Source organism: Schistocerca serialis, chromosome 4, assembly GCF_023864345.2.
Source record: "Schistocerca serialis cubense isolate TAMUIC-IGC-003099 chromosome 4, iqSchSeri2.2, whole genome shotgun sequence".
Taxonomy (NCBI): domain Eukaryota; kingdom Metazoa; phylum Arthropoda; class Insecta; order Orthoptera; family Acrididae; genus Schistocerca; species Schistocerca serialis.
In genome coordinates, this window is record NC_064641.1 from 304,857,524 (window position 1) to 304,884,343 (window position 26,820).

The window sequence follows — 26,820 nt, forward strand, 5'->3', positions numbered from 1 at the left end:
TGTGTAATGTAATATCTTGTATAGACACTTTAAATTAACCTGACACATTCCACATAATTACAAAGTGTCGTATTCATGATCTATGGAAGAAGTACTAATCTAATCTACGTATGACATTACGTGCATTACAATCGAGAACACTCATCGTGCTATAAGATGCGGTTTTAGTGGTGATGACGCTTTTTCATTAACACCAATAATTATTAACATTAACAGTAATAATTATTGGCATTAACAGCAGTAATTAATAGAAGCAGGTCGCATTAAGAAGAGAATGGTTTGCAAACTACTCTCTTGAAGATAGATCTGTACAGTGGCAATATTTCAAAATTCAAACATATGTGAATGGGGAGCACTGTTGCGACGTTTTAAACAGACGAACGCTGAATAAAGCATGCAGCTTCTTGATTTGTGTAGCTTTCCCTCCTGTCAACAATATTCTTTTTTTTCTTTTTTTAAAAAAAAACAGTCGGCCAACTCGAACGTTGGAATTTTAGTCTTGCAGACGAGAGCATTTTCACAGCTAGAATTACATTTGCTTGTATTTTTCTTAACTCAGTTGTATATGTGCTCCTAATTCAATAAATTTTGCCCTGCAGCTCCGTTATTGTCACTCTATCTTTCTTCTGATCGCACGAGGTCTCAGGAGCAGAAATGTATTGCTTATTTTTGTAATCAGCATCACTGAAATCCCAATAACACCTATGCAAAGCATGTTGTTGTTGTGGTCTTCAGTCCTAAGACTGGTTTGATGCAGCTCTCCATGCTACTCTATCCTGTGCAAGGTTCTTTATCTCCCAGTACCTACTGCAACCTACATCCTTCTGAATCTGCTTAGTGTATTCATCTCTTGGTCTCCCTCTACGATTTTTACCCTCCATGCTGCCCTCCAATACTAAATTGGTGATCCCTTGATGCCCCAGAACATGTCCTACCAACCGATCCCTTCTTCTGGTCAAGTTGCGCCACAAACTTCTCTTTTCCCCAATCCTATTCAATACTTCCTCATTAGTTATGTGATCTACCCATCTAATCTTCAGCATTCTTCTGTAGCACCACATTTCGAAAGCTTCTATTCTCTTCTTGTCCAAACTATTTATTGCCCATGTTTCACTTCCATACATGGCTACACTCCATACAAATACTTTCAGAAAAGACTTCCTGACACTTAAATCTACACTCGATGTTAACAAATTTCTCTTCTTCAGAAACGCTTTCCTTGCCATTGCCAGTCTACATTTCATATCCTCTCTACTTCGACCATCATCAGTTATTTTGCTCCCCAAATAGCAAAACTCCTTTACTACTTTATGAGTCTCATTTCCTAATCTAATTCCCTCAGCATCACCCGACTTAATTCTACTACATTCCATTATCCTCGTTTTGCTTTTGTTGATGTTCATCTTATATACTCCTCTCAAGACACTGTCCATTCCATTCAACTGCTCTTCCAAGTCCTTTGCTGTCTCTGACAGAATTACAATGTCATCGGCGAACCTCAAAGTTTTTATTTCTTCTCCATGGATTTTAATACCTACTCCAAATTTTTCTTTTGTTTCCTTTACTGCTTGCTCAATATACAGATTGAATAACATCAGGGAGAGGCTACAACCCTGTCTTACTCCCTTCCCAATCACTGCTTCCCTTTCATGCCCCTCGACTCTTATAACTGCCATCCGGTTTCTGTACAAACTGTAAATAGCCTTTTGCTCCCTGTATTTTACCCCTGCCACCTTTAGAATTTGAAAGAGAGTGTTCCAGTCAACATTGTCAAAAGCTTTCTCTAAGTCTACAAATGCTAGAAATGTAGGTTTGCCTTTCCTTAATCTTTCTTCTAAGATAAGTTGTAAGGTCAGTATTGCCTCACTTGTTCCAGTATTTCTACGAAATCCAAACTGATCTTCCCCGAGGTCGACTTCTACTAGTTTTTCCATTCGTCTGTAAAGAATTTGTGTTAGTATTTTGCAGCTGTGGCTTATTAAACTGATAGTTCGGTAATTTTCACATCTGTCAACACCTGCTTTCTTTGGGATTGGAATGATTATAATCTTCTTGAAGTCTGAGGGTATTTCGCCTGTTTCATACATCTTGCTCACCAGATGGTAGAGTTTTGTCAGGACTGGCTGTCCCAAGGCCGTCAGTAGTTCCAATGGAATGTTGTCTACTCCCGGGGCCTTGTTTCGACTCAGGTCTTTCAGTGCTCTGTCAAACTCTTCACGCAGTATCGTGTGTCCCATTTCATCTTCATCTACATCTTCTTCCATTTCCATAATATTGTCCTCAAGTACATAGCCCTTGTATAGACCCTCTATATACTCCTTCCACCTTTCTGCTTTCCCTTCTTTGCTTAGAACTGGGTTTCCATCTGAGCTCTTGATGTTCATACAAGTGGTTCTCTTGTCTCCAAAGGTCTCTTTAATTTTCCTGTAGGCAGTATCTGTCTTACCCCTAGTGAGATAAGCCTCTACATCTTTACATTTGTCCTCTAGCCATCCCTGCTTAGCCATTTTGCACTTCCTGTCGATCTCATTTTTGAGACGTTTGTATTCCTTTTTGCCTGCTTCATTTATTGCATTTTTATATTTTCTCCTTTGATCAATTAAATTCAATATTTCTTGTGTTACCCAAGGATTTCTACTAGCCCTCGTCTTTTTACCTACTTTATCCTCTGCTGCCTTCACTACTTCATCCCTCAAAGCTACCCATTCTTCTTCTACTGTATTTCTTTCCCCCATTCCTGTCAATTGTTCCCTTATGCTCTCCCTGAAACTCTGTACAACCTCTGGTTTAGTCAGTTTATCCAAGTCCCATCTCCTTAAATTCTCACCTTTTTACAGTTTCTTCAGTTTTAATCTACAGGTCATAACCAATAGATTGTGGTCAACTATGCAAAGCATAGATATCCAAAAAGCGAACATTAGTCTCCTATCCCCACGTCATATTTCAGTTTGTCTACAGTCTACGAGCACACATAACCTCAAAATTCAGGCAACTAATGTCGCCAAAGTTGGAGCACGCCGAAAGTGTTTAATTTCACCGACGAGTTGCGGAAACGCGCGGCCTCATGTGCGGTGGCCGGTAGCGCAGTTGCCTGCAACCAGTGTCATCGTCCAAACTAGGCATTACGTATATAAAGGTAGCATGTTGTGGTCAGTTAAAAAGTAGTTGGTTTGTCTGCGTTGTTGAGTATCTTTGAAACGATAGAAATGTTGACAGGTGTGTAATTTCATAGACATTTGGCAAAAGTTAGTTTGTTGCTAAGTTTTGTGGTTTTTGAAGAAGGAGGTTCTAAACGTGTAAAACAGCTACAGAAACATGGGATGTGACGGCGGCACAATACCCCGTAGAGACGAACTGGTTAGAAAGAAAGAGAAACCCGAGCAAGTACGTATATTTGCTTCTTACTTAGTACTTTGTTTACGTGATTCTGCCATTGTACTGTTCTCCTTTAAGTATATTGGTATAGATTTGTGTCATGTTTGGAAAAACTTATCTGGTTGAAATCTTAGGTTGGAAACTATGCTCACTGATGATGCTGTTTGTACGGATGTATTAGGGAGTTGGAGAACTCCACCGAGCTAAACCCCCCCACGATTTAAAGTACGGTGTAGGTGTGTATTTTGTTGTGAACCTACCTTGCATATTATGAGGACCCCCAATTTTACTCAACATTTTCATCAGTTTGTTCTGAGATGTCACATTTCCCCACTTTGTGAAACAAAAAATTATACCGAAAGCAACATGTTTCGGTGAGATGTTGAATACGGTACGCCAGTTAATATTTTGTTACCATAAAATGCAATGATTATATTGTCCCACAAAACTATAATATTGTATATATCTTCTGCGCGTCATATGAATGATATCGGTATCTCATGTTGGTGAACATGTTAATTGTTTCCCAAATATAATAATTTGTAGCGTTCAACGGAGTAAACATTGTTAGTTGGAAAGAATTTCAGCTAACTTTTGAAGTTACCTTTATCCTTAGCCTTCTCGCCTTTGTATGTGTCGTTGTTGTTACAAACAGAATGTTCGCTTTTTTTCTCATTGAAGTTTCTTGTCCATTCCGAATCAGATAAAAGGAAATACTGGGGATTACAGAAGCGTCTGATCCCATCCGTCTTTGACGCGTGACGTCATTAATATGGCGGAAACGACCATTCTCAATGTCTCCAATATGGCGCCTATGACATCACTACACAAACACAACGAACACGAAAATACATTTAAAAACAACAAGAGCATATCCCTCCAAAAAATAATGTAACGGGACAAGCGCGGGAAATCACGGTCCCAAACCACACGAAACTATGACAGAAAAACAATACAAAATTCCCACTTTCCGCTACCCCACAGTATCCACAGGAATCGGTCACTCCCTTTCACCTACTTAGCTCAACCGCAGTTGTCGATACCACAAAATAGAAACTAACTACTACAAAAATATCCAGGCCGCGACTAACAATACCACAAAACCAACACCTAAAACAAATAAAAATGGAATCGGACACTTCTCTTGACCTATATATGTCAGGCACAACTGATGATGCCAAAACACACAGAGCTATGACAACACACATTGGAATCGGACACTTTTCCTGACCTATATAGGTCAATTACAACTGACTGTACTAAATCACATACCTACGGCGAAAAACATTGTAATCGGACACTGCCTGTGGCCTGTATAGGTCGACTACAACTGACGATACAAAAACACATATGACGACGACGTCCTAGGAATCAAACATTTCCCTTCACCCATATAGGGCACAAACAGCTTACGATACCAAAAACATCAAACACCTGCGATAAATAAAACCAAACCAACAACGCATAAAAAACCCCACAAAACATCAGAAAGTGCGAACAATAGACCCGGGGAAAAAAAAGGAAGAAGACTACTTATCCCAAACAAATTCCGGCGTTACACACTAGGCTAGCCATCCCAATCAAACACAGCCCCCCCTGCCCCCCTCCCCCCCCCCCCCCCCCCCACGCACACACACACAAAACAAAACAAAAAGAAACTCCCAACTCCACTCACCCTTATACTTCACCCTCTCCCCAAAACAAACATCCGCCAACAAATAGAAACCACAAAATAAACGAAACTCCATCACACACTACAACTGAAAAACAACTGCAACATTGCAGATCCTCCACAATGTAGCCATAACACCCCCCCCCCCCCCCCCAACCCACATAAACCCATGAACATAACCCACGAGCCTCCCTCCCCCTCTTCTGCCACATACAAAACCCCCTCAACTAACCACCCTTGGCCTGTATATTTTACTAACTGCCCTCGAAAAATGCAATACTAATCTAAATGAGATTGCAGGTTTGAAGAGTGCCTTTTCCCCCTCCCTGTGACAGATTTAACCGCTGCCCAAAGCCTCCTCAATTGTATTAGTGCATGCGCCAGTTTCATAATTTTGAACTCTAAACTACGATTTACAACTAAATGATCATAACCTCTCTTCCCCAATCCCCTATACGTCGAAAAAGCAACTGACAATACCATACTGTCCTTCTCTATATACTCTTCAATTAACCCCACCAATTACCTCTTTGTATGTCCCTCCAAAACCCTAAAAACACAATCCGCATACTCCCCCCACCCCGAAATAACGGCCCCCCCACATCCGTAACCCAACCAGAGACTTACTCCTCTCATACTTTCTCTTCCCAAACTGGGATTCATCTATCTCGACCACCACCACCCCTATGCTTCACATATTCTGGACAGACTTCCCTACAAAAAGAAAACCAATCTAAAATAGTCATCTCACTCAATCCAGTGTCGTGTGCACAGAAACTGATAGAGAATCTATAACAAAAAGAATAAGCCATCAAAACAGTCTCTCATGGCCAACCTAGACTTTGCAAACCAGGCATCGCATCCAAGGGAGCACCAAAAGTTACAGATTCAACACCATCACATATAACAGTCCCTGGTCCGAGATGCCGGAACTCTCACCATCTGCTTATTCTGCCTACACACACTGCACTTGACAATTTCAGCCAGGAGTCCAAACATCTTGAGAAATTTTGAGGGACATAATGTCCTCCCCCATTCAGCATGCAACCTTGAACTGTTGTATTTTACAGTCATATCCATACCTAACAAAAGAAGCCATAAAACAACCATAAAACAAATTAAATGCCGTACCGGATGACAAACAGCAAACCAATAACGCTAATCGACACTGCAATTACGTAAACAGAAAAATTAATTAATAACTCACTGAAACCAATTTCAGTTCTTCAATCATAGGCAATCCAAAATACTGCACACTGTGACCAAGAATGCTCAAAGGAATCCAATACATCACTTAACACTCACCACCAGAGGGCACCACCAACCGCGACAAGACGACATCTACAGACACAACCAACTCAAACGAAACTCCCCACCATAACACAACAAGACGACATCTACAAACACAGCCAACTCATAAACTAAACTCTGTGCCGTCATACGCCACAACACCCTTACGGGGTCAAAGTGGACAGGTGGGATCGGACACCTCCGTTGGCTCAGTGCAATGGAAGACAAATGTTTTGACATTTGGAGCAAGGAACATTGAAGACAAATGATGCCCTTGTTTGTAAATTTAGTTAGCATGTTGGATTATATAGCCACAGGTCCTTTTACAATAATATTAGGCAGCAACTTAAAACAACAACAAAACGTAGTCAAAAGTTGATACTAAGTACAGTACTGATTAATACAAAAACCAACTTAACACTGTGTATTAATGTCTCCTCATGAGTTGCTGCACACATTGCGCACACGATAGATTTTTAGTTTTTTTTAATTTTATTTATTTATTTTTCATCTGACGTTAGGTACTTAATGATAGTCCTGTCTCTCCATTCCTCTGAAAAACTGGATATACATTCCTTCATAATGAGGGGACTGTTGAGCTTAAAATGATGAAAGGAAGCTACAATTTTCCATCACAGATTATGAATGCAGAGTTTTCCTCTTTGGTTACCTGATAGAAAACAGTTTTTTTGGTTGATCTTATTTTATTTTGTGGCAGGTTGAGCTGATATAAAATGCTCATGTTTCTGTTGGAGTGTAGTTCGTCAAAATGGTATAATGCTTAGATGAGTGTCACTCCCATCAACTTCTGACAACACAGCCCATTACTGACATAATGTGCTGAAAGTACTTCTGGTTGAGCCGCATCCTGGGGTATGAGAGATTGATGCTGGCTAACCATATCAAGTGCCAAGACTTGTACCCTCACTGTCAAACTGGAAATGTGTTTAACATATCACAGCATCACCTATATAAAGACAATACTGACACCAGTTTGACAATTCACCAAAAAATAATGGGAGTGATACTTATCATAGTCATGTCATTTTAACAAATTCACCTGGATGAAATCTGTTTAGTTTTTTTTTTCTTTTTGGTTTGTGTAAATTAATTGAGTTTCGTGTTCTGTGTCCGTGAATTTATATGTTAGTGGAATAGGTACTAGTCTGTGGAGGGTGAAGGCATTCCTCAGATGATGCATTTAGAATGTGCAGCTCTATAAACAGATTTTTTACTGGCTGATTGTTGTTCTTTGTAATTATTCTTATGGCCTTTTTCTGTTGTTTAAATATTGTGGCCACATTTTGTGCAACTGTTCTCCAAATTATCATAATTAAGTACTACGTTTACATATGAATAATGTATATGTAAAGGTATGCTGAAAAGTTATGCGTCTGAATTTTTATGTGAAAATTCTTAAAGCTTTCTAAATAAACCAAATGTTATTAATATCCTACATCTTTATTCTTCATATCTACATATTTATTCCTCATCATAGTCATCTTGGCAATATACACATTTCTCCCAGCAAGATACCTGTTTGTTGATACCGTAACTATAGAATGTTTTACATTACTAACGGCCACAGCCTCACTTCTGTGCGCACTGCTTCATCACTATCAAAGTGAAGTCTTTGAAGGTGTTCTTCAAGTTTTGGAAATGAATGAAAATTGGATGGGACCAAATTGGGACTATATGGAGGATGACTGATGACAGTGAACCCAAGGCATCACATTGTTGCAGATGTTACAGTGCTCATGTGTAGCCTGGTGTTGTCGTACTGAAGAAGAGGGTGCTTCATCTGTGGACTAACTCTTTGAATTCCAAACTAGATTACTGCATGCTCTTCCTCACACACCAACAGAGTTACCATTACACACCATCACGTTACATGCTACAACTAGGAGCCCTTTACTTGCAGAGACTGCAAATATGTAAACGTGAAGAGTAAAGATGTAGAATCTAAATAATGTTTATTTTATTTAAAAAGCATTAAGAGTTTTCACATAAAAAGTTTGGAGACATTGCTTTTAAGAACACAATTTTAATTATAAGGCTCTTGCTGCTAGCAAAACCAAAGATTGCGGTAGCAGTGGCTTTGACCCTTAACTTTATCTAGATAGTGGACATCCTTACAGTATGGTGACCATGATGTCACTCATTACACAAGCGAACAAACACAAATAATCTGAAAAATATTTGAGTGCAGAAATAATATGAAATTAACAGAATTATGATGGGAATTAAAGGGATATTTACTGCGGACATACTGAATATACAACAGTTCTAATAATGAAGACAAATTGAAACAAATAGCAACCAAAAAATGAATTGCATAAAGTCCTCAGCAGTCACGAAAAACTAAAATTTAAAGAACTGAAAAAAACTTGTCATAAATTTCACTTCACCCGTATAGCACAAATAAAGTCCATGATACCATAGACCTACACACAACTACAAAACCGGGCACTGGAAATGTCACTTGAGCTATATAGCCTAAAATGAAATCCACCACAAAGCCACATGCAACTTGACAAATCCAGTATCTAACATTTCACTTTAGCTACAGAACTAAAAAGAAGTACACAGTGCTATAAAACCATAACTCGCTCACATAACTAATGTTGAAAACCTAATCGTACTGACAAAGGTAAAATGAACACCATGATACTTACCAATCAGAGTACAATGTAATTACCAACAACTAATAACCTAGGTTGAAAATTCATAAAAATGCATTAACACCAATTTCAGTATACAGTATACACAATTGTGCACATAAACATACATACCACAATAAAAAATAAAACAATTAAAACATACTTACCAACCCAAGTAAGCCAACACACAAATCTAGCAGTAGCGGTATGTCGTCAGCACAGTCTATTGATTGGTTTGCCTAGACTTCTCAAACCAGTAACCCCTCGCCATATTATGTCCTGCTGACAGTGCCACATATACTGCTCATTGGTCTTAGATACAGCAACTTTTATCTGTCTCATACCTTGTCCAGATACATAACACTTCACATTTTTGGCAATGAAACCAAGTAACTGTCAAAATTTAATTGTGGTCAACATGTTCTAATGTTTTGATGATTTAAAATGTGAGTGTGACTCTGAGTTATTTTGGTTTATTCCCCCAAACCACCTTCCACTTCTTCATGAGATGACTTACTTGGACTTTGCAGCCACTCTTCTTTACTGAATAGCCGGCTGCTGGAAGCACTCCTGACTTCTTCTCCGTCAAATAACGCTAGGTACAGGATCTTTCAAGTCTCTTTCTACTAGCAAAATAAGTAGCCATACAAACTTTAGTAAGTCTCTCATACAGTCATATGTTAGAAACAAATTGATTTACATTCGAAAGTAAGTGTGCTTAGACACCATGACTCTCAGAAAAGGAGACTGAAAAAACATCTTGCCTCTAACAAGGCGGAGTCAAGAGTCTATATGAGTAATTTTTCAACTGTTCTTGTTTCACATAACAATAGTCAGTGACACAATAAGCACAAACCTGCATATAGATTCCATGGTTCTTCCATACATAGTCACTAACACATTTATGGATTGCCCGACAGGTACTTGTCGGTGCTGTTTGACTGCCATGTCTACTTTCTTCCCATGACTGATTTTAAACCTGCACACACAAACATGTGATGTGCAGTAGGTAGGATTTTACCATCCCACACTCGTATCTAGAGTATCGTTTGTTCAAGACAGTAGAAGGCTGAGTGGTTCTAGAATTTACACAGAAATGCTCAAATCACTACATAACCCCCCTCCCCCAGACCAAAACGTGATATTTTGTACATAATCGTTATTCACATAATATCACACATAATAACATTTCATATATTAACAGTATACATTTCTTACATAATGTTTATGTACATCTTTGCTTTGAGTAACAATTCTGTCCTTTCTTGCACAACCTTCCATTTATTTTTTGTCTACTCTTTTCATATTTTACTTTGTCATTAAGACATGAACATGTATTCATTATTTTAGTCAGCTTTACTAATATTTAGTAATTGTGAGGACTCTTTTTCCTTTTCTTTCTTTCTTTCTTTATTTTTTTTTTTTTTTCAATTGTAAACTTCAGGTGTTTAGGACACATGAGTAATCTTTTTTCTATTCTTATCTTTTGTACTACATTTTTCCTAGTATGTACTATTTTCATTATTTGTAGCTTGGAGGAACACTGGGCAAAGTGAAAGTGTTCTTATGACACTCATTTACTTCCACGAAACATAATAATGCTAGTCGTTCATAGAATTTACACTTTCCAGAATCATTCCTATAAAATTATGACTTTTTTCACAATACTGTCCCCTTCTCCTAGGATCAGCACCTATTCCTTGCTTGTGGGTTGACGTTATGAGAACACTGCCTCTTTCCATTCTGGCAGGTACGCTCCTTACAAAACATCTCTCTTTTTTAGGCCACAGATCGTCCTATCACCGTGTAGGTACATCTGCCCTTTATACTTAGTGAATGCCGGGTACGCCCCCTTTATCCTTTCTGAGTAGGTCTCACACTTTGTTACCCTAATATACATTTCTATGTATACCATAATTAAGTATCTTCTGGTAAAGCTATAAATCTATTTTAAACTTTGCATTGATTCTTTAATATATCATTCACTCCTTAGAGTCCTTCTCTAATGATCAACTTCTATACTTTCAATAGATACTGTGTCTATATATACTACGTACGTGCCACTATCCCTCAATTCATCAGAGTTTTTATTGCACTGACGTTGCTTAGTCATCAACCTGACTAATTCTAGTCCTACTTTCATTTTCTTTCTTTGCTCATGCGTCTCTCTTATTTATCCATTACTCATTATTACTTTATAGTTCCTCGTTATGTATGTGCACCTCTTCTTATGTATATTCGATGTAGAACTGTCATAACTTCCCATATATGTGCGCATAATTCCCTATTACACACCTTTTCCCCTACAACACCTGGCGGTTGTCACATAGTGACAGACTTTGTCTTATATAATTTAATGTTTGTGTAGAAGTGTATATTTGTGTATATGTGGATGTGTGTTCGTGTAGTCTGATTCTTCGACCATCTTATGTAAAGATAAGATGTAGGTTATTAGTAACCACAGAAATAAGGAAGGACTTCAGCGATAGAAGTTTATGAATATGGAAAGAGGGAAAAGATAGGCATGTCCTCAAGATGAGAAGTAAGAAAAGAAAAACTAGATGTGGTTGCTAGGATCAAAGAAGAGAAAGAAGGTAGCCCCAAAGACAGGAAAGCCTTCCCACCCCCTTTCCCCAGGGTACTTACCTCTCACGTACTTGAGTGAGACGCCGTAGGAGGTTTGGTGTTAAATCGTCTCCTACAAAACGGACTTGTCCCACTTTAACCCTTTGAGGTCCCCGAAGGAAATCCTAGCAAACATATGGAAACGGCAAATGAAGAATAATCAGGCACACTTGTTTGTGAGGGTTGTTTGAAAGGTGTGATGTGTGTTTTGTGTTAGGCATGATTTATCTGTTGATTTAAATCAAGCTTTTAGCTACAATACCCACCCCTTTCAATATTTATACAAACCCTCCCATCTATATCACATCTCATAAAAGGACCGAGCGAGGCGGCGCAGTGGTTAGCACACTGGACTCGCATTCGGGAGGACGATGGTTCAATCCCGTCTCCGGCCATCCTGATTTAGGTTTTCCGTGATTTCCCTAAATCGTTTCAGGCAAATGCCGGGATGGTTCCTTTGAAAGGGCACGGCCGATTTCCTTCCCAATCCTTCCCTTACCCGAGCTTGCGCTCCGTCTCTAATGGCCTCGTTGTCGACGGGACGTTAAACACTAACCACCACCACCACATCTCATAAAAGGTATAAAATGCTCTATACAAAATAGAAAATCTATACACTATGTTATAACAATGATTCAGTTAGTCACATCATATTGTATTTTCCACAAACAAAATACTCTTTTCAGTTTATTTGTCCAGACATCACTTTTTTTCTGTGATTCTCTAAGGTTACTCTCTATTTCATAGTAATATCAGTTTTTTAAATTAATTAATTAATTAATTTTTTTTATTAAGTTGTTCTCTATTTTATGGTCATATTCAATTTTTTTAAGCAATAAGATTATATGATAATTTTAGATTTTAAAGGAATTTGGTGCAGGAAAACTATTTTGGAAGAAACACTGAAAGCAACTCGGGATCCAATGGTTGTCATTCCACCTGTTAAATCAGAAAGTTAACTTCCCTGGGGGATAGATGACTCCGTCCGGATCCCATAGATCTGATATCAACTTTTCTTGACCACTGGCAGACCAGTATTTCTCTTTAAATCTCTTTTGAAAGTCTTCCCAAGAGGAAAATTTCTCAATATTTACTATACCCCATTCTGAGGCTTCCCCTAGAAGGTACCCCACAGCAAATTCGAGCTTCTTGGAATCATCCCAATTTTTTGATAAAGCTTCGTTAAATCTTTTTAAGAAACGGGTCGGATGTACATCTCCATCTGGCTTAAGTTTAGGGAATTGTCTAGATAACCCTTAATTAGCTCCCCATTGCAAATCAGTCACAGCTTCACTAGTTAATACAACATTAGGTGATCTTGTACCACTTCGTACTAAAGTAATGCAGTTTTGTTTCATGCTCACCTGGCGTAGAATTCTTGTAGCGTAGGTGAGCAGATGTGGAGGCAAGTCAGCACCGGTCAACAGCAGGTTTCCGCATCTGTGTATCTGCAATGTGTGTGAGAGCTATATACTCTCTGCCTGGGATCTTCTTGGTTGAAGTGTTCTATGCGTACTTCTTAGACAAACACATCGAAATCTTCTTTACTATTTTTATCGCTGTGAGTTTTTCATTTCTTCACAGTCTTCCCTTCAAAAGTTTTCTCCATTGAATACTTAACATATTCCAAAGTCTCGGAGTAATTTTCTTGTCTTTGGTTGCTGCGGCAACACACAAGAGCTTCTTTCCTCATTTTTGACCTAAAATTCTTGTTTTCTGGGTTCTTTCACACAGGTCGCCACGTTCTAACGTTCCGACAACTTAGTGTGGGTGTGGGTTATACTGATTTATTTCCCCAAACCACATTCCACTTCTTTATGAGGTGACTTACTTAGATTTTTGCAGCCCATGTTCTTTACGGGATAGTCGGCTGCTGGAAAATCTCTTGACTTCTTTTCTGTCGAATAATGCTAGGTACAGGAACTTTCAAGCTTCTTTCTACTAGCAAAATAAGTAGCCGTACAAACTTTAGTAAGTCTCTCGTACAGTTGTATGTTAGAAACAAATTGATTTATGTTAGAAAGAAAGGCTGCTGAGACACGATGACTTTCAGAAAAGGAGACTGAAAAAACATCTTGCCTCTAACAAGGCTGAGTCAAGAGTCTATATGAGTAATTTTTCAACTGTTCTTGTTTCACGTAACAATAGTCAGTGACACAATAAGCACAAAGCTGCATATAGATTCCATGGTTCTTCCATACATAGTCACTAACACATCTGTGGATTGCCCGACAGGTACTTGTCGGTGCCATTCAACCGCCCCGTCTACTTTCTTCCCGTGACTGATTTTAAACCTGCACACACAAACATGTGATGCGCAGTAGGTAGGATTTTACCATCCCACGCTCGTATCTAGAATATCGTGTGTTCGAGACGGCAGAAGGCTGAGTGGTTCTAGAATTTACACAGAAATTCTCGAATCACTGGTGTTACCCCTATTGTTCGCCATGCACGGATCTGCTCGTGAACTGTACTGAGTGTGTCTTTGTGTACTTCATAACTAACAAAAAGCTGAACATAAAATTATATCTCCAACCGTAAACAGCAAGCTACACTAATAATTCCAAATCCAAAAATGAATCTATTTCCCATAACTGCTAACATCAAAATAACTCCCAAAAATGCTGCCACAAACTGTTCCAATCTTATTCTTTCAGACAGCATTCAAGGTGTGCAGGGAATCACTCTCAAACAATTTAGATGCACAAAAATCTCACAGTAGAGAACATTACTACATACTCCAAAAAGCCCTCTGCAAACATGATTGTTTTCAAACACACCACACCATCATGGTGGCACACAACACAACACAGTTACGTCATGTGTCAAATTAGATGGGTGATGCTGCAAACTTTGGGTGACCTGTATAAGTTTTTCTATTGAATGATGTGAGGTAGTCATCCTCCATCACCTTAAAATGAATTACAGGCCAGTGACCCACTGTCTCTGGGCAGAGGACACGCTACTTTTGATTCGTGTTGCAGATTGCCTTCACCCTGTCAGATTTAAATGATATTTATTTATTATTGTTTTTTTTAGCTGCTTGCATATCTACTGTGTGTGACTTGTTATCGGACCTGTAACTTTATTGTAGGCGATAACAAGACAACTGTAGCTCAGTAAAATTATGCTTGGCAGCAGAAATTCTCTAAATTACTAACTAATGAAGTATTTTATTTAGGAACAAATCATACTGTTATATATCTTTTTGTGTTTTAAAATTAGAATTTTTGTTTGGACAATAATGTTCTCATTGTTTCCTGTAAATACTTACTCAGCCACATAACCAGTAAGAATTGATCAGAGAAGACTGAAACAACACAAAGAGAAATTTAGACAAACAGTAGGAAAATATCAAAATATTCCAAAATTAAAAAGGACAAAAATAATTCTCTTAAAAGAAAAAAGGACTAGTAGGAACAGTATTACCAAAATGTAAATACCTATAAAATTTCGACTACTACATCTTGGCTTTACAAATGAGAAAGGGAAATTGGATTGCAGAGTAAGATGTGTGATATACGTAATCAGGCTGGGAAAGGGGACTTAGCAATTGGAATGAGGGTCCTAAAAACACCATAGTAATGATAATTAAGGGAATCAACTGGGGTAGATTTCAGTTCCCAGTGTAGGCATTCACACTATACATAATTTGTATCTGTAAGGTAACAATCTTCATGAATCATTTTCATAGTCATTGTCATTATACATAGGTAAATCTGCCAAATGACATGTTTGGGTGAACTTTGTCCCACATAATGTCCTACTTCTTGCTGTTCCCTTGATGTTTGGTAGGATATTCTTCCTTCACACTTTTCAGCATGCCATACCGCCTTCTGTATCTGTTCTGTTGCTGTCTGTTTTTCACTTCATTTATAGTTTTGTACCAATAGCTTTTCCTTAGTGTGTCTGACTCAGTTCGCATTCCCTTCTCTGATATGTGTCATGAGAATTCTTATTTCCAGAATGAAAAAAACTGGTGGAAGTAAAGCTGTGAGGACAGGTCTTGAGTTGTACTTTGGTAGCTCAGTGCACTTGCCCATGGGAGGCAAAGGTCCCGAACTTGAGTCTCGGTCCACAACACAGTTTTCATCTGCCAGGAAGCTTTAGAATTCTTATTTCCGTGTTCTTCCCAGCACTTAGGAGTTTCTTTCTCTTTCACCCTCTTGACTTTTATCCGTTCGCCACAGCCAGATTTAAAAGCTTTCTAAATATTTCTCCTAGCTGCATTCCTGAAGATCAACATTTATGAGTCAAAGTTAACTACAGTCCAAATAAAACATATGGCAAAGTTCTTTCTTAAATCGCAGAACAAGATGAGTAGACGTGTGTGTGTGTGTGTGTGTGTGTGTGTGTGTGTGTGTGTGTGTGTGTGTGTGTGTGTGTAAGGGGGGGGGGGGAGGAGGGTCAAATCAGGATTTATGTTTTCCATGGCCTTTCCAAATGATTTCCAATCTGGAACCGCGCGACCGCTGCAGTCGCAGGTTCGAATCCTGCCTCAGGCATGGATGTGTCTGCTTGTCCTTAGGTTAGATAGATTTAAGTAGTTCTAAGATCTAGGGGACTGATGAGCTCAGATGTTAAGTCCCATAATGCTCAGAGCCATTTGAGCCATTTTCTAAATCATTAAAACAACACTAGTTCCTTTGAAAATTACACAGCCAATTTCCTTCCCAATCCTGTCCTGCAAGAGCTTGTGTTCCATGTGTAATGATCTCATTGTTGTTAGGATGTGAAAACCTAATCTTTCTTTTTTTTCTTATATTATGTTTGTGATGTCAGTACCTATTTGTAAAAATGAATGTTCCAAAAAGTGGACAACTTATCATAGTTTTATTTCCATTGAATATATTATTAGTGTGTATTATTTGGTTATTAAGTTAAATTTAAATATATGTTAAATGTCAGAGGATGCCCCAGGGTGAGGGAATAACTAAACAGGCATGGGAAAAGTGCAGGTCATTTATCACAAGTCATTTGTTACTTCCAAAACAATTTATTGTGCAGGTACCAGAAACACTAATAAAATACAAACGATTCAGGCAATTACTCCAAAATTCCTTTAGTTGAACCAATAGATGAATAATCATGTAATGTAAATGAATAACATGCACCAATTGATGAAGGACTAACAAGTAAATACACTCCTGGAAATTGAAATAAGAACACCGTGAATTCATTGTCCCAGGAAGGGGAAACTTTATTGACACATTCCTGGGGTCAGATACATCACATGATCACACTGACAGAACCACAGGCACATAGACACAGGCAACAGAGCATGCACAAAGTCGGCACTAGTACAGTGTATATCCACCTTTCGCAGCAATGCAGGCTGCTATTCTCCCATGGAGACGATCGTAGAGATGCTGGATGTAGTCCTGTGGAACGGCTTGCCATGCCATTTCCACCTGGCGCCTCAGTTGGACCAGCGTTCGTGCTGGACGTGCAGACCGCGTGAGACGACGCTTCATCCAGTCCCAAACATGCTCAATGGGGGACAGATCCGGAGATCTTGCTGGCCAGGGTAGTTGACTTACACCTTCTAGAGCACGTTGGGTGGCACGGGATACATGCGGACGTGCATTGTCCTGTTGGAACAGCAAGTTCCCTTGCCGGTCTAGGAATGGTAGAACGATGGGTTCGATGACGGTTTGGATGTACTGTGCACTATTCAGTGTCCCCTCGACGATCACCAGTGGTGTACGGCCAGTGTAGGAGATCGCTCCCCACACCATGATGCCGGGTGTTGGCCCTGTGTGCCTCGGTCGTATGCAGTCCTGATTGTGGCGCTCACCTGCACGGCGCCAAACACGCATACGACCATCATTGGCACCAAGGCAGAAGCGACTCTCATCGCTGAAGACGACACGTCTCCATTCGTCCCTCCATTCACGCCTGTCGCGACACCACTGGAGGCGGGCTGCACGATGTTGGGGCGTGAGCGGAAGACGGCCTAACGGTGTGCGGGACCGCAGCTCAGCTTCATGGAGACGGTTGCGAATGGTCCTCGCCGATACCCCAGGAGCAACAGTGTCCCTAATTTGCTGGGAAGTGGCGGTGCGGTCCCCTACGGCACTGCGTAGGATCCTACGGTCTTGGCGTGCATCCGTGCGTCGCTGCGGTCCGGTCCCAGGTCGACGGGCACATGCACCTTCCGCCGACCACTGGCGACAACATCGATGTACTGTGGAGACCTCACGCCCCACGTGTTGAGCAATTCGGCGGTACGTCCACCCGGCCTCCCGCATGCCCACTATACGCCCTCGCTCAAAGTCCGTCAACTGCACATACGGTTCACGTCCACGCTGTCGCGGCATGCTACCAGTGTTAAAGACTGCGATGGAGCTCCGTATGCCACGGCAAACTGGCTGACACTGACGGCGGCGGTGCACAAATGCTGCGCAGCTAGCGCCATTCAACGGCCAACACCGCGGTTCCTGGTGTGTCCGCCGTGCCGTGCGTGTGATCATTGCTTGTACAGCTCTCTCGCAGTGTCCGGAGCAAGTATGGTGGGTCTGACACACCGGTGTCAATGTGTTCTTCTTTCCATTTCCAGGAGTGTAGTATGATCAAGTATATCTCAAACCATTAATGAACATAACTTGCAAAATGTGTAGTAGCATAAATTCAGACGAGTCTGGTATAAACACAAATATCCAATATTTGATCAGTCGAAGAAGTCCTTTGGGCATATTCAAGATACTGACATGGAAAAATAATAAATGACCTTTTAACAAATTGAGCATTACACCAATATTAAAACTGTTAAGTTAAAAACCTACTCTGATCAGGGAAAACATGGAAGGGGCAGGCATCTCGGGCCAGGTCTGAATAAGATGGTATAGAATAACGGGCATTACTGGTTGAATTAACGCCCAATTTCTACGAGATAGACACCTAACTTATGGAGAATGCCATAGCATGCCAGGAGGCCGTAATGTCCCGGAGGCTACGGTGAGACGGGAAGCAGCGCACTCTCCCCATGCACGCACATACACAGCATTGCGGACAGGCTATGTCCAATGAGCTGGCAGGTAACAGATAACACCCCAAAGCAGTGCCTCCACACACTATGAGCAGCTCGGAAGGCCAAGAGCAAACAAGCAAAAATATAGTTCGTGCATAATAACGATAGACCATGGAACATATGAAAATGCTCAGACCAAGACAAGAAGCTCAATGTAAGCATGGGCCCAAGTCCCAACCAAACCCTGCATATAACAAGAATTTTAAAAAATAAGAATTACTAAAAGGATTTACCAGTTAATCTTACAATAAAATACACCAAGTTAATGTAATAAATAGGAAATTGCATGGTACTCACACATATTAGCGTAAGTGGCTTAAAAGGTAACAGGCAAATCTTGGGGACTAACACTCAGACAACTACAATAGTAATTATATTTTAAACAATAATCTTAATTTTCTTGAAAGCTGTAAAATCTTTCCAGAGTTGTAGGACTTAATAACCCAAATGAGCCAAGATTCACTGGGGTGCAAAAATTTGCTTACAACAGCTGCAGGCAATTTGATAGTCAGTACATCAGTCAGGGAACCAACAACTTCCAACATAAATAAAACTCAATTTCGAACTCAGTGGTCACTAACACATGTGGCAGCGTAGAATGTATGACAGTTAATTTCAGGTGCAACTGACAAAACAAGCAAACATTGAACAAGATATAATTAACAGAAAGTTTAAAACACTCAGACATGGCACTCAGATAATTTCAAACAGAGGCACCAAAGGGTGAATTTAACACTAGAGACAGATTGATGGAGAACCACAGACTGTTCAGCATAGCAGGAGCAACTTCAGCATGGAAGCAAGTATGTCAATCAAGTAACAAGTCCCCCCTGTGGGTCCGGGGGTTAGAATAGGCCCAGGGCATTCCTGCCTGTCATAAGAGGTGACTAAAAGGTGTCTCTCACATTTCCACAGGGACCTTCTTTTGCAGTCTGGTGATGACCTGCGCGGCAACTTAGAGCGACGAGGAGTTCATTTCGTTCGGCACGTCCATCAGGGCCAGAGGGATAATCAGGTTGTCACGGTGCCTTTATCTTGGCCTTCAAGGGTGGCACATTACCCGAGAAAGTCAAGGTGATGGTCTACCACTGTGATGTCAAGCCATATATCCATCTCCCAATGTGGTGCTGGAAGTTCGGCCCTATGTCTTCCTGCTGTACTTCCAGCATCATGTGTTGAGACTGTGGGCATCCATCCCATCCCAATACTCCGTGTGCCCCACCTCCCATCTGTGTCAACTGCGGAGACCATCATTCCGTTTCCTCACCAGACTGCAGGATTTTACAGCAAGAAAGGAAAATTGTGGAATACAAGACCCTGGACCGACTTACCTACACTGAAGCCAAGAGAAAAGCTGAGCGCCTACATCCTGTGGCTATGGCCTCCTGTTACACCGCCACTACGAGAGCAGTTGTAGCCCTATCAGTTCCGTGAGTTCCAGTTGGCTCTCAGAACTGGAAGACTACACCTGCCCCTTTGATGGGGGGGGGGTGGGGGGGGGGGGGGCGCATTTTCCTCCCTGTTGCTCCCACACCACCTACCTCGCTCGGGAGCACTGTCCCCCAAACCACAGAGACACCAGTTCCCACTTCTCAGCTGGAGAAGCGTAAGTCTTCCTTGGCTCCTCACACTAGGAAGGGGTCCCTTGTGTCACTCCCTTCCCAGGTTTCTGCTAGTGGAAAAAATGACACCTGCCAGTTGTTGAAGTGTCCAAAAGCAGCTGGTTGTAAGGCTGGTACCCACTGTCCATTTTTTCAACTAATTCGTCCACATTCTTTTCTGTATCTGTACGAACCCACAAGCAGTTTTATAGGGCACTGTCAGGGTGTGGGCAATGTATGACTTGTTCTTACCAGTTGTGTCACTCGTGCAGTCGCCATAAAGCCCATACTACTAATAAAGAATTTATACTAAAAATAGCAGCTAAGCAGTTGTTAGCATCTCTCTTAGACAATGAATTGACGTGGTGTAGTTCCATCAATATGGATGTAGAGGCTTATAGACAAAATTTAAACATTATTGTAAATCGTGCTCTGGAGAAGTGTGTACTGAATAAATGGAATTTGCATTACGTCTGCAGCTACAGAATTACTCTGCAATTCACAATGAAGTGCCCAGCTGAGGATTCATCAAACTACTTTCAAGCTATTTCTCTACCATTCTGTTCTTCAGGAGCATGTGGGAAAAATGAATATGTAAATCTTTCAGTGTAGTTGATACTCAAGATATTGTGCATATGAGGATGGAAAGACCCTTTATTGTATGATCATACAATTGCAGACCAATCCTTGGGAGTATGCATACAGAGTACTAGAAAATGGAACATCCACATAAAAAGTCCTAAGTAAGGCAGATGCCAAACTGAAATTCATGGCAAGAATCCTCGGGAAGTAGCTTACAAAACCCTCATTCAACCAGTAATTAACCTTCTGCCAGGCGCGGTGTTTGTCACAGCGAGATCGGGCACGGTGTATCAAATTGATCACACCGTTTATTCACGTGATCATTTATTAAATTCTGTTCACAACACATATTATAAGTGCCAAATATATTTAAAGAAAGACAAAGATGACATACGAGCACAACTGCAGTAGAAATATTCTTCATTCAGATTTCTTATCGTCAATGTTGGGCTTCAGTAACAAATGATGAAAACGTCGCTTTTTCATTTGCTTCTTTATTATATTTCACTAATAAAACACATTACAAATGACAATTATCTTTACAGAACGGCTATTATGACACTGGAGCAGAACAACAATGATATTACAAATCATTCATTTGTTTCATTGTCACTTTTTGACTGTGGTAACAAATGCGGAATTTTTCCGCATTCAGAGCAAAAAGGTTCAATGTATCAAACAGATAGGCTTCTGACACATTTTGCAACAACATTTTGTCAGTCTTTTTTTTCTGTGTAGGTATTACACCTTTTCCTCTTGATCCCAGTCCCTTGTTCTTCGTTTCTGCTTGTGTCTTCTGCTTCTTCTTGACATGTTGGTCTATATTGTTGTAGCCGCAGTTGAAGATCTCTGTGAATTCCTGAGGTGTCCAAGCATCTACGAACCAAGTGAGGTAGAACTATCGCATGTGAAAGTTGCTTCAGGAATCCTTTTCTTCGGATAAAATTCTCTTTGTTGCCATAGTAAATTGCTTGTGAAATGATTCCACTCATATTGATCATTGCAAAAAATATGACCATGGGCCAACGGCACACATTTCTTGCTACATTGTATGAAGCGGTCAACTTATCCGTAGTGTCAACTCCACCTTTGGTGGTATTGTGAAATGTTACGATGAATGGCTTCTGTTTATCTCCAGTGTTAGCATCTGCTGAATTATCTTCATGCAAACTTGATGCCAAGATAACACACTTCCCCTTTTTAGGAATGTAGGAAACTGGAGTACAGCCTTTCTTGAAGCCAGAAAGTGAACTATGGACAGCCCTGCCTCTACTGGTAGCAAACTCCAGAGGAATCTCACACTTGTTTTTCTTCATGTCCCAACAAAAGAAAGATTTTTTCTTCTTAGCTCTTCTATCAAACCAATACTAGTAAACCAATTGTCTGCTGTCACATTTCGACCTGACTGACAAATTGGTTCACATAGTCGGAGAACAGCATCTGAAGGTTTATTGCTAATGTGGTACAATCCTTCTGGCTGCAGCCCAGCGTACATTTCCAGATTATAGAGATAAAATACTTGGGAATCCCCAAGAGCGTATATCTTAATTCCATATTTGTTTGGTTTGCTAGGTATGTATTGGTGAAAACTGCACCTTCCACGGAATCCTTCAAGTTTCTCATCTACTGTAACGTTTTCTCCGAGGGTGTAAAATTTCTGGCGATTCTGTACAAACAGAGAAAATATTTCCTGAATCGCTGTTATCTTGTCTAATTTTCTCCTTTCATCGCGAGTCACACGATTGTCAAATCTAAGGCACCGCATGATGAATTTGAAACGTTTTATGTTCCTAACGAGATGAAATTTTTCAATTCCATCCCCATCACTTCCCCACAGATCTTCTAAGCTTTGTCTGTTACTTTTGTTAACACCAGCCAAAAACAGAAGACCAATGAAAGCTTTTAATTCAATAATATCTATAGGTTTTACGTCTCACTCTCGCTGAAAAGAAGCTTTTATGCTCTCAATATACTAATTGGTATACAGACCTATAATCGACAAAATGTCATTACCTATGAGACAATTCCAACATTCCAAAGGCGTTCTCAATGCTTTCGCCGCACTTATAGGACCAGGTAACTTTTGAATAATATTGTGGGCCCTGAAAGGTACTCTCTGCGATGGCGGAACTTTATTCCATTTTGTCTCTTTGTCCCTTCCAGTATAATAATGCTGGCTTTCTTCAAGTACTTCCTTGTCATTTTCACTTTCGTTTTCCTCTGTTTCTGAATCTTCCTGTCGAACTTCAACTGTGTCATCACAATCTGTGTCTACTTCATCTTCAAAATCCTCTTGAACTTCATCATTATCCTCTTTGAACAACATTTTTTGTATTTCTGCAACATGATTTGGGTTGAGGAGGTTGTACGTCTTACTGTAGCCTGCCATGATCAAGTGTCTCACACCTAAAATGGTAAAATTCCTATAAAATAACGCAGTCAGGTGCAGTGTATCAATTTGATACCTGATACTCAAACATTCTTAACTGATGATTAAATGGTCCAAAAAGAAAATAAGTGCATTACACATTGTATATTAACATTGTACTACTTACTAAGTTATGTTGATAACCAGAGAAATGAATTGTTGAAATGCAACACGAATGGGCGCAGTGTATCAAACTGATCAATCAGCACATATATCGACAACAGAGCAGTCGTATCGACACTGAAGCATACAACAATGACAAGCTTTCGGAAAAGGCTAGCTACTAGCAAGTAGGTGTGAGTGCTGCCACTTGTTGACAAATAATTTACAGTAAACTTTGAGGTGTATCAATTTGAACAGCTGCGCCCAACGGAAGGTTAAACACTGCTCATTAGTCTGAGCAGCGTTTTATCAGCGGGTCATTTAGTAAGCATGAAAGTGTCATAGAGATATTCATCTCACCCAGAGGTAGGCACTACAAGAGAGGCATTTAGGCGAGTCAGCCAATATATTGCTCCCTCCTACATACGTCTTGTGATAATGCCCTGAAGATAAAATTAGAGATATTCAAGCTCACACAGAATTTTACGAGTGATCATTTATCCTGTAGTTCATTTGTAACTGGGACAACAAAAGGGGGAAATGGCATTGGTGCACAAAGTACCCTCCAGCATACACCGTATGATAACTTGCAGCGGTATAGATGTACATATAAATGTAGATGGTGTATTTGTCAGAGAATGTTACAGGCATTATCTTAAGTAAATATTATAACACGCAACTTGAAATGAAAATGAGGTAAGTGACAGTAGTAGAGTAACTAGCAGATCAAAGATGATGTTATTTTTCCGTAATAAATACAAAAGAGATCCATAGTAAACAAAAAGTCATTTGAAAAAGTCTGCCACTTAGATATTCACAGAGAAACCATTTTATTTATATTCTTGACAGTTGGTTTATAAACTCACCATTATTATCATATTGATTTTGCAGAAGGACAAAAATTCTGAGCTTTCTTTTCGTTGGCAACATTGCAGTATTACACAGCTGCCTCTTCAGCCTCCTATTGTTGCTTGTGGGTATGGAAGACTGTACAACAAGGACGCTGTAATTGAAATGTTACTGGATAAAGCAAATGCTCCAGAAAGTGCTAAACATATAAAATCTCTGAAGGTAAGTAAAAACAACAAGCAATTACCAGTAATGAGAGAGAGATTACTTTTCTTCTTCTTCTTCTTCTTCCTCTTCTTCTTTCAGTGGCTCTACAGCTCATCATGAGCCTTGGAAGGCTCTTAAACAGTAATCTGTCATTTATCTTGGTCCATTGCTAGAGCTGTCCAATATCTGTAACCTATTATCCAAAAATCCTCAATGACTCCATCTTTCCATCTGATTCTCTGCTGATGACAACCTCTTCGTCCTCAATTTCCTTGTAATACCTTTTTGGATACTTGTGCATCACTCACCCCTGCTACAGGCCCAACTCACCTCATTTGGGATGATTTCGAGATACTTCCAACATTTTTAGTTAGCTGAAAGGTCATTTTCATCTTCCTTGCTATGAGTTTATTAGCCCCCTGATTATGGCTGTTCGGATATATTAACTCATTAGGATTTTTTAAGTTTATTGATTCTCTTAATTTTTCCATAATCTGTTTTCATGAAATTTTGAGCATCTTTCGTATTTGGCATGTATTCTGCTTTTACGTAATATATTTGAAGGCGTGTTTTTCTTGCAATCCTTTCCAAAACATTGATTTATTTTTATGTTGTTGCCATTGCCACGTTTTTGGACAGTAGGGCCTATTGCAAGATTGTTGGCACAATCTAAACATTGAATTCTTATATTCTTGCTTTAACAGCTCAGTTGCATCTGGTCATGTACTACATTCTTTCTGAATTCTTCTTCCCATTCTCATATACCTTATCAAGAACACAATTAAACAAAATAAGGGGAATCAATGCTCCTTATCTAATGCCTGTTCACACATCGAAAACTTCAGATCCCTGTTATGAAAGTTTAACTTTAGAATTTGTGTTTATTAGGTTTGAAAATTTTGTTTCTTGTTTTATATTCCTCACCAAACTATCCAAATATTTGAAATAGAATGTTCTGTCTACAGCCACATGCCTTTTTTTAAGCCTACAAACGCAGTGACATGGGGCATGGATCTTTGTATGCTGTGTTGTTCACATCATTTCATCATCATTTGTGGAAGTGGCGAGTCTGGACTGTGTAAAGCTTGGGAATTTGTATGGGCACTGTGTAAAGATAGGGAATTTGTATGGGCACTGGTAACCATGCAGTTGAGTGCCCCACAAACCAAATATCATCATCATTTGTATGCTGACTCAGATTATGCACTAAGAGACAGGATCTGCTCCACCCATGACCTGTCTTTAAGAAATCCTTGTTGATACTCCCTGATCTTGTTGTGTACCTGCTTCTGTAGGCTATTTTGTAGCACTTTGTAAATGATCTTGTATGCAACTTGTAACAGTGGTATTCCATGGTAGTTGTTGACATCAGTTTAATCTCATTTCTTGTGTGAAGTATGAATTAATGCTCACCTCCAATTCTCTGGATTTTTGTTTGTTTGCTGTTTATTTCTCCATTTTCCATTTTAACCTCTGCAATAATTTTCCATGAGCCAGTTTTGACAATTCTAAGACAATTCATTCTTCACCCATTACTTTGTTGTTTTTCATCTCTTGAACTATAGAAGCTCCTTCTTATGTGATGGATTTGATTCTGAAAACTTCACTTCAGAAGTTGAGGTGGGAGGCCTCTCTTTTGGTGCATCATAGTTCATTTCCTGAAATATTTAAGTGATAAGTGTTAATTATCTTTGTTGGGTAATGATAGCTTTCAATTTTCATTTTGAAAACAAAGATTTTTTTTTTTTTGGGGGGGGGGGGGGGGTGTTTGTACTTGGAGTTAGTGTAATGTGTAAGCTGCTGTAAAAATATATTGTGAAAGTGATAAACTATCACTGAGTGCAACATTTATGACTGAAGCTTTGTTTGTTTAACATAGGATGTTAAAGAACTTCAGCTGACTAATAACCCATCATATGCTCGATCCGCTGAGAAAGGAGATGCATATGTTGATCGTCAAACAGCACCTTACATCTGCCCTGTTATTGGTCTTGAGATGAATGGTAAATTCAGATTTGTTTTCCTGTGGAATTGTGGATGTGTGTTCTCGGAAAGAGCTTTGAAGTTAGTGAAAACACAAACATGTCACAAGGTAACTATCATCTTGCCATAAAATAATGTTTGATAACAGTCGTTGATTATGCAACTAGTATGAGTAGCCATTTTGTTATGTTTCAGTGTTTAAGATTGCTTTACTAGTATTAAAGGAAAGTATAACTACATGCATTTAAGTGTGAAGTGCAGTTCAAAATGTTTGTACTACTCATTTGTAGCAGATTACAAATGACTGTATGAAAAGTAACACTAAATATTCATTCTGATTGTTTGGTTCTAGATTTACTTCTATGTACTGTATCTCTAGAAACTACATCTACATCTACATCTACATTGATACTCCG

The 26,820-nt window shown here is 39.7% G+C and overlaps 1 protein-coding gene across 1 annotated transcript in view; it reads left to right on the forward strand.

The window, feature by feature from the left end:
* Positions 1-3,169: 3,169 nt before the first annotated feature.
* LOC126473694 (replication termination factor 2) overlaps positions 3,170-26,820 on the forward strand; it is a 64,107-nt gene continuing 40,456 nt past the window's right edge. The window contains exons 1-3 of the mRNA XM_050100933.1: positions 3,170-3,384; positions 24,257-24,436; positions 26,301-26,513. Coding sequence (XP_049956890.1) covers positions 3,316-3,384; positions 24,257-24,436; positions 26,301-26,513 — 462 coding nt within the window. The 5' untranslated portion in view covers positions 3,170-3,315. The remainder of the gene's footprint in view (positions 3,385-24,256; positions 24,437-26,300; positions 26,514-26,820) is intronic.